At 38.4% G+C, this 9,482-nt stretch overlaps 1 protein-coding gene across 1 annotated transcript in view; it reads left to right on the top strand.

Moving 5' to 3' along the window:
• LOC108576391 (transient receptor potential protein-like) overlaps positions 1–9,071 on the top strand; it is a 13,813-nt gene extending 4,742 nt beyond the window's left edge. The window contains 14 exon segments of the mRNA XM_017939372.1: positions 620–762; positions 2,241–2,442; positions 2,547–2,717; positions 3,161–3,395; positions 3,707–3,859; positions 4,172–4,317; positions 4,754–4,860; positions 4,976–5,109; positions 5,663–5,792; positions 5,908–6,103; positions 6,177–6,341; positions 6,684–6,906; positions 7,441–7,868; positions 8,463–9,071. Coding sequence (XP_017794861.1) covers positions 620–762; positions 2,241–2,442; positions 2,547–2,717; positions 3,161–3,395; positions 3,707–3,859; positions 4,172–4,317; positions 4,754–4,860; positions 4,976–5,109; positions 5,663–5,792; positions 5,908–6,103; positions 6,177–6,341; positions 6,684–6,906; positions 7,441–7,868; positions 8,463–9,071 — 3,042 coding nt within the window.
• Positions 9,072–9,482: the final 411 nt, after the last annotated feature.

Raw genomic sequence — 9,482 nt, 5'->3', positions numbered from 1 at the left:
ATTTAACGATATAAACGAATAATCTGAAATTTAATAAAAAATGATAATCGAAATTCAGGAAATTAAAGTATGCACTTTTTTTGGAGAATTTGAGAAAATTTGTGTAAAATATGAAATTGAACGAATTTTAGGAATTTCTATTGTATAATTTTGAGAGATTGCAATTTAATCGATATTGATTTCGATAGGATAAAGTATGAGATCGATTTTGAGAGATTGCAAGCTTAATTTTGGACGTTCAAGATTAAAAACGAAGCCTCAATGGAATCAATTTGCTTAGATACTTGTACTGCCAGAAAGTACTCTGACTTAGAGTAGGGTGGGCGTAAAATTAATCGAACGTTTCTACGTTTCCATAATAATATATTTTATTCAAAGTCTATATCCACGTTATTCGGGCGCCGTTCGCCAAAGTATACGTTAAGGGTCTCGGGAAGAGTACGTATGCGTTGTCCTGCCGATTCCTGTCCACCTCTACTCAAACAGTCCCAGGGAAAGACCCAAAGGGGCGGAGTCACCCCCCCCCCTCCGAGCGCGCTGGGCCTGGCTTCAAGATGCTCGCTTCACCGTCTTCGGGACGGATTTTCTTACAGTACGTTTGTCAAAATCTTCGTTACAGAGCTGGGAAGCTGTCGACAGATCCTCGTCGAATTTCACGCCGGACATAACACCGCTGATTCTTGCCGCGCACAAGAACAACTACGAGATTTTGAAGATTCTTCTCGATCGTGGCGCGACTCTTCCCACTCCTCACGACGCAAGGTATATTTTCATATTTAAACGAACCAACATTTTCACTCGAACGTTCAAATTTGCATTTGTTAAAATTCATATAAATTAATATGCGCAATTAAATTTCATTACAATACATGCGTTGGATTATTTCTAACAACACCCTGTAGAAATCATCAAGCGAGGACAAAAGTGTCTCCGCGTTCATTTAGACAAAGATACTAAGACTTCCACCAGGTGTGTCTGGTGTTCGTCTTCGAGTCAAGCACTGCACACTGCGATACAGTAGAGTAAACAGTTCCCAGGTATAAGCAGACCCCAACTTTCCCTTTTTGGGTGTCCAGAGACAGTCCATTATGAAAGAGTAAAGACGTTTCCTCTGAGTCCGATACTAAATAGAATGTTAACAGTTTACAAAGACTATTTTATTTCAATAACCCATTTCGAATGTAAGACTAAGGAATTACAGGCGCTTAAAATAACTGATTTAAAATAACGTCGGTTCGCTCGTCGGTGACTATGTGCGATATTGTGCAGGCCGCTGCCCTTTTTCCCGTTTTCAGACGTTTTCTCGGCCGTTGGGACCGTGCAAGCCTTGGAGTGGGGGGTGCAGCCTGCGCTCATCCTTGTCTAGGGCCCCCTGCGGCTTGGGTCCCGCGGTCGTCGTCTAGGCGCGTCGCACAGCGCGTTACACCAATAATATGCTTTAGTAAAATTGAAATTATGCGGATAAACAGGAATTTACAAAAGAAAATTAGTTAAAAAATTCTTGAAATTGTTAACATTTTTCTGAAAATTTTCCTGTTAATTGCAACGTTTCCAAATCTTTTGAGAAGTAGCGTACATAAATGTATATCTACGAACAATTGTCAGAAATGGTCTAAAATGATGTTAATTCGAAGAATCCTAAATCGAACCCGACCGATCACACTTCGCGTTCTCTGGCTTCATGTCAATACTCGTCCGCCGCTTATGATGCAGTTATTCGATTAAGCGTGCTAATTATGTTATTGCAAAAGTAGCACGTGCTGATTTTAAAACGTGCCGGCGTGCAACGTGTTCGCGTATGGATTCTATTGAAACAAAAAGAAAAGCATGGGACACTTAGAATTTTGAGGACAACACTTACTCCGTCACTTCGTGCTCGTAATTCCATTAAACTTAAAGCGTCACCTTTCGTCTATAATACCTCGACGATCCGCCCTTGGAAAGTTCGTTTCGTTGACAATTTTTTAATGATCCTTTTCTTTGTAAACTTTCTTAATACCTTCTCTTCTTCTTTTTGCTAATATCTCTTCATTAGTAAACTTTCTTCACATTGCCAATGAATTCCTTCAATTTCTCTGTACCTTCTTTTTTTTTTTTTGTTAATATCTCTTCATTAATAAATTTCCTTCACATTTTCAGTTATTATAATTTGTTCAGCTTCTTTATATCCTTCTTTTTCTATTAATATCTCTTTATTAGTGTTTTCATCCTTACCATCGATGTTTCACGCCTTTTTTCAGATGCGGTTGCGACGAGTGCGTAACATCCAGCGAACAGGATTCCCTGAGACACTCTCAAGCCCGAATAAACGCTTACCGCGCGCTCACATCTCCATCTTTGATCGCTCTATCCTCGAGGGATCCTCTTCTGACCGCTTTCGAGCTCTCCTGGGAACTTCGTCGATTGAGTCATATGGAGCAAGAGTTTCGTTTCGAGTACAATGTAATTCTCTTTCGATTAATGGCGACGATTCACCGAGGCGACAGTGGAGAAGAAGAAAACGCTGATATTTGTATACCGAAGAAGAATGAATTTCATTTTTGTAGGAGATGCGGGAACTGACGCAGAATTTTGCTACGTCCCTGCTGGATCACGCGCGTACGTCTTTGGAATTGGAGGTAATGCTGAATTACAATCCTCACGGCGAAAACTGGGAACCTGGAGAACGGCAAACCCTGGATCGACTCAAGCTCGCTATCAAGTACAAACAAAAACAGGTGACATAGTTCATCTTTTCGGAAATGTTCATGTTTTGTCGATGATAAATTTCTTGGGACACGGAGGAACTTGAAATATTTATTTATTTGCGTGTGTAAATCCATTATAGTGTATTTTAATACATATTAAAAGTAATAGAAAACAAAATTCAGGGGAACGAAGAAACAGAGAAAGGATTAGTATTGAAAATAATAGAAAACAAAATTCAGAGGAGCGAAAAAACAGAGAAGAAACTAGTACACTGATAATGAAATTATCGATAATGATAGTAAACGATAAAACGAAGATACAAGATAGTACTAATAATCATAGTAGAAATATTTTACGAATTTTTCGCTTAGAATATTCAATAGATAGAATGACTAATATTCGCAATATTTTCAAAAAAAAATTTATATAGTTACAATTGGAAATGTACAATTCGAGCGTTTTTCCATTGAAGTTCGTGGCTCATCCAAACGTGCAACAATTACTGGCTGCCATCTGGTACGACGGGTTGCCTGGCTTCAGGAGGAAAAGTATGATCGGACAGTTCATAGAAATTGGCAAGCTTGGAGCTATGTTTCCGGTATACAGTACGATCTATATGCTCTCACCAACATCACCGATGGGTTTGTTCATGAAGAAACCATTCGTCAAGTTCATCTGTCACTCTTCCTCTTATGCATTCTTTCTGAGTAAGGATTTTCTCCATTTGTCATCGTGATTTCTCCTTCTAAATAAAGACAGTCAATTTTTCATAAGAAATTCTCCAATCTTTGAAACTAATGGAAAATTTTATTTAATTCACTTCAAGTTTATCCTGTTTGTTGTTCTGAAAATAAATGGTGAAAGAAATAGTTAATTGTATTAAATGGGGGAAAAAAAAAGAGGAAAATAGACAAAGTTTGTAATCAATTTCTTCGACCAAGCTTTCAATGAAAGGGTGAGGCTTGAAATAATTAATTAGAGGTAATTCGTTTATAATGCCTATTGAAATTTCCGTCAGTGCTGCTCGGAATGGCGTCACAACGGATCGAGTACCTGGTAATCGAGTTATTTGGGAACGCCTGGATGCACGAGATACTTGCCGGATGGAAGAGACGAGAACGTGGATGCATCCCTGGTTTCGTTGAATCCGGTGTCATCATCTACGTAATCAGTAAACAGATCTCGATGATAATTTCCCTTTAAAATTTGAACAATCTTAACTCCATTCCCTCTTAAAGTTGAGAAACGTTTAATCTAATTTCTTTTTAAAATGCAAAAAGTTTTAACTCAATTTCCTTTAAAACAAAAAATTATCTCAATTTCTTCTTTAAGTTTAGAAAATTTTAATTTAATTCCCTCTTAAAGTTAAACAAATTGTAATTCAGTTGCTTTTTAAAATGTAAAATGTCTCAATTTCTTTGTAAATTTTCACTAACAAGTTCGTTTTACACAGAATCAGAGTGATAAGATTGAATTTCGTTAGGTTTGGTTACTGGGGAAATGAGATCGTTATGGTCAGACGGGTTATTGGAGTATATATCGGATCTTTGGAACATCGTCGACTTCATTCAGAACATGTTCTACGTGATTTGGCTTACGCTGAGGCTCATCGCTTGGATTATTGTTCAAGTACGTCTCCGATACTTTTTTTCCTATTAATTTCCTAATCATTCTTCGTGAGATCCGTTTACTTCGATCTTTTCGACACCGATTTCTTTAACCCCTTAACTTATGATTTCTTTTCTGACTACGCATCTAAGCGTCAGTCATTTTCCGTTTTAGTACTGTATCAGGTAATAAAAACTAATCTGTCACAGATTAATTACATTTAGCAATCCTCAGTCATACAAATTTAAACGAAAATTAGGATCACTGTTACTATTTCTTACTAATACAACTACTTTTGTCACATCTTCGCCAGAATCTTTGCCACGAGTCTGACACGTTGTCATATGTTAAGGGGTTAAACGTAAAATAACAAGATACAGTGAAAAGATACGATTCGTCTAGTATTTGCGATCGTAACTGAAAATATAAGAATAATATTGAACGATTTACTTGGTAGAGAGAATACTGGAACGGCCTGGATCCTTGGTACCCCAGAGACCAATGGCACGCATTCGATCCTATGCTCCTTTCTGAGGGAGCTTTCGCTGCCGGTATGATTTTCAGGTAACGATTTTCATTATCCAAATAAATCTATATCTTTGCCTTTGGTATTAAAAAAGAAAAGAAGAAAATGAAGGTATATCTGATTTGAAATGGAAACTGTATGGAACGATTTCAGTTTTTTGAAGCTAGTCCACATATTCAGCGTGAATCCCCACCTTGGACCACTTCAAATTTCCCTGGGGAGGATGATAATAGACATTATCAAGTTCTTCTTCATCTACACACTGGTGCTGTTCGCCTTCGGCTGCGGTGAGTGCCTTGTCCACGTTTATTTATTCATCCATCGTGTTCATTTAACTCTGTCGAACTGTTTCCACCGTGTAGAGGAGAATCTTTCACCTGAGAATTCTCGATTTTTCATATTTCTTTCTAATTAGATCCACTCGATCGAAAAACAGAGATTCTGTGGAATTTTTAAATAGAAAAATTCGTTTCGTTAGCTTTGTTTCTTTCTAATTAAATCTAAATGATCGATAAATCAAGAATCGGTGGAATTTTTAAATAGAAGAATTCGTTTCGTTAATTTTCTTTCTTTTTCATTAAATTGATATGATCGATAGATCGAGAATCAGTGAAACTTTTAAATAAAGTAATTCGTTTCGTTAATTTTCTTTGCTTCTAATTAAATTCAAATGATCGATAGATCGAGAATCAGAGGAATTTTTAAATATAAGAATTTTTGTTTCTTTCTAATTAAATCCACACGATCGATAGATCGAGAATCGGTGAAACTCTTAAACAGAAAAATTCGTTTCGTTAACTTTTCTCACGAAGAGAGACAAGAAACTTGGACAATTTTCAGGAATGAATCAACTAATGTGGTATTATGCGGACTTGGAGAAGCAGAAGTGCTACAGCATAAAGGATTTCCCTGATCTGCCTGACTTCGACAATCAGGAGAAGGCTTGTTCTATTTGGAGACGTTTCGCCAAGTATGTGCTACTCGAAACGACGAGCAAAATTCCCTACTAAAACCGAATACTATAATTTTCAAAAAATTAAAAAAAAAAAGAATGATATAATTCGTTATTTGTTAAATCTTTCCAGCTTATTCGAGACGTCACAATCGCTTTTCTGGGCAAGCTTCGGTATGATAGATCTGATGTCCTTCGATCTAACTGGAATAAAGAGCTTCACCAGATTCTGGGCACTTCTGATGTTCGGTTCTTACTCTGTAATTAACGTGATCGTGTTGCTGAACATGCTTATAGCCATGATGTCCAACTCCTATCAAATCATTTCGGTATAACGGACTATAGAAGATTTTCCTCGAGAATTTCTCATTCTATTTACAACGAATCATCTGTAATTCGTAGGAAAGAGCCGATACCGAATGGAAATTCGCCAGAAGCCACCTGTGGATGAGCTACTTCGAGGATGGTGACACTGTCCCTCCGCCGTTCAATATGGTTCCAACTGGAAAAAGCTTCAACAAGATCTTCAGTTGTGGAAAGTCTGGTCGTCAAACTAGATCTCTGATGGTACGTAATTTTATCGTTAAATTGTGCTGTATAACGCGAGGGCAGTAATTTAAGATCTGACAAAAAATGCAATTTTTAATAACACAAAATTAATTTAACAAAGAGTTACAATTGTGAGACTTTAAGCATGTGACTCAGGGACTCTATAATTTAGAGACTTTAAGCATATGACTTGGAGACTTCGTAATTGAGAGAGTTTAAATATGTGACTCAGGGTCATAAAGATTTAGAGACGAAGAAATTTTTGAATGAGAAGATTCAGGAGACTCGATTGTCAAATCATCGTTAAATTCCACCGAATTTCACCGATGTCGAGGTAATAAAATTTGTGAAAAATATTAGAAAAAGTCGAGGGAGAAAGCGTTGGCGAGACACGACACGGTGATGAGGTTACTGATCAGACGTTACGTAACCGCGGAGCAAAGGAAACGAGACGAGTTTGGTATCACCGAGGACGACGTGATGGAGATTAGACAGGATATTTCCACGTTACGATACGAGCTGATTGATATCCTTCGGCAAAATGGAATGAGAACGCCAACGATCGACAAACAGGACGCTGCATGTGAGATTTCCCTTTACTGCCCGCCATATTGTTTCCTCCTATGAAATCTTCACCTCGCCATTCGCCATTCGTTGCAAAATTTTAATCCCTTAATTATTCGCTTATCATCGAGTGAAATTTGATTTCGTTAAACTTTGAGAAAACAAATGTTCTTTTATTATTTGAACACTTAAACTCTGAATGGTGTATTTTTAATATTAATCTCTCAATCTTATCGTGTAATCGTACCACTTAAGAGGTTGTTGTAAATTTAACCTGGTATAGTATACACACTTTGCGATGCAGTAACTTTTCGTTACATTAACTCCTCGGTTGGGTAACGCGCGTATGGTTCTTCAGCGCTTTAACATGAATAATTCGGTAGAGGAAAGATGTGCCAATGGCGAACTCCTTTTTCCTCGCGGATAAGAGCAATGTAGGAACTTTTAGATGTAGAAAAAAAGAACAACGTAGAAAGTGTACACTGAGTTTGAATGTAGGACGATTACACAATACGTGAAATTGATGAAATTTCAAAAAAATTTCTTTCACCAGTATCCGGAAAGAAGGGTCGAGTGATGGAGCGCCGCCTTCAGAAAGACTTCCAGATCGGTATAGTGGAGGGCATCGTGAACGCGGTGATCCAGAGCGAGAAGGAGCCAAAGGACGTGTTCAGTCAAATCGCGAAGGCAATCGGTCGCAAGAGCAGCGGAAGCAAGAAGAAAGATTGGAACGCGATGGTCCGGAAGAATACAATTGCGAAGGATCCAATTGGTAGTACGACCGAGGCGACAATGAAGCAAACACGACGAAGCATACGTAGACATTTGCAGCATCAACAGAACTCGGATCTAGCCTCGTTGGATCCAAATCGTTTGATCGATTACAATCCGAATTTGTCGGAAGTCACGCCTACAACGAGGATCGCCTACGCGAAGTTCATGATGAGCCGAATAAAGTTGCCTGCTGAAGAAGAGGAAGACGCTGGTACGTGTATATTTATTTAAAGTAATCCTTGGTTGAATTCACGGTTAATCTCGGTTAAATTTCACTAATTTTTATCTTATCTTTATGAGTACGTAGTATCCGTAAATTGGTGAGATTTTTCTAATGAAAATGAGCCCAAACACGACATAAATCGGACTAGTTTCAGCGGTAATCAATTTAAATATACCGGGTAGTCATTTTTTACGCATGCTTTGGAAAGTGATTAGTGTTAAAACTAGTCCGATTCGTGAAGTGTTTGGACTCGTTTTCATAGGAAAATACTTCACCAGTCCATCGATACTATTTTCATAAAGATAAAATGAAAATTGGAGAAATTGAAGTTTGTTATATCGGTTGACTCGTCGCAACGCGTGCGGTATCCCTTTGAAGTGTTACCCCTCGCTTACTCTCGCTATATCTAATCACTTTCCTCGTCGATGCGTTTAAGTTTAAAGCAATTAAACATTTTTTATTTACCGTGTAGTAGTTCTCGAGTATTTTCCGTTTTCAAATGTTACACGTTACATGTAAACTGGGTCGATCGTTCGTACTTACTTCTTCCCTACTAAATCCCCCCTTTTCTTACAGAGGGCAGTAAAGAGGAAGGCGAAGAATCCGGGAAGAGTGTCAGAATCGCAACAGAGGGTCGTGCAGTGCCGTTGCTGAAGAAGAGTCTGCTGAAATCGTTGAGCGCCGGAAGCATGGACAAGTCTAACGAGAAAGGCGGCTTGACCGAAGGAAAAACAGAAGTGAGAGCACCATCGCCGATTCCAGAAGATCCAAGAGAGGACGACGCTGGAAAGTCATCTCAGGGGAAACCTACTCCTGCAAAGAAACCTGCAGACTCGAAACCGCCGGCGAAGAAAGAGGAAGACGACAAGAAGCAGCCCGCGACTGAAGAGGAGAAGAAGAAGAAGGAAGAAGAGGAGAAGAAGAAGAAGGAAGAAGAAGAGAAGAAGAAGAAGGAAGAAGAAGAGAAGAAGAAGAAGGAAGAAGAAGAGAAGAAGAAGAAAGAGGAAGAGGAGAAGAAGAACGAAGGAGGAGAGAAGAAGGAAGGTGAGAAGAAAGAAGGTGAGAAGAAGGAAGGAGGAGCTGGAGGATCGAAACCTGGGCCAGCAGAAGACAACGTTCCGGTAGCAACGACAAAATTAAGGGGAAAATCGAAGGCCACTGGACAGATAATGGGTGGATGGATCTAATTTTTTGTATAAAACATTCATTTTTCCAATTTGTCAACGGTGAAGAAACATGTTGGCTGATCGATGATCTATGATTTTTTCAAGACGATTTTTTCTTTATTCTTTGACAATCAATTTCTTCCGAATGATTCACAGCTCTATATTAATCGTTACTTTCGACGATTACGTACTTACACACGATCAAGAGTGACCAAAAAAATGAAATTTCTTTCTTCTTTTCGTATTTTATTCGTTTATTTTACGTTTCTTCGTTGGTAGTTGTAATTTTTGAATGGTTTATCGGACATTAGTACAAGAAACAGTACGAGAAAGGGGACGAAACGAACAATATTATAAGACGGTCCTTTAAGGACATGCGAAACATATTCATACACGAGATTCATCGATTGATTCATGTCTTTTTATTCCTGT

This window comes from Habropoda laboriosa, unplaced genomic scaffold, assembly GCF_001263275.1.
Source record: "Habropoda laboriosa isolate 0110345459 unplaced genomic scaffold, ASM126327v1 scaffold291, whole genome shotgun sequence".
Taxonomy (NCBI): Eukaryota; Metazoa; Arthropoda; class Insecta; order Hymenoptera; family Apidae; genus Habropoda; species Habropoda laboriosa.
The sequence above is the reverse complement of the archived record's forward strand: the minus strand, read 5'-3'. Positions and strand labels throughout refer to the sequence as shown.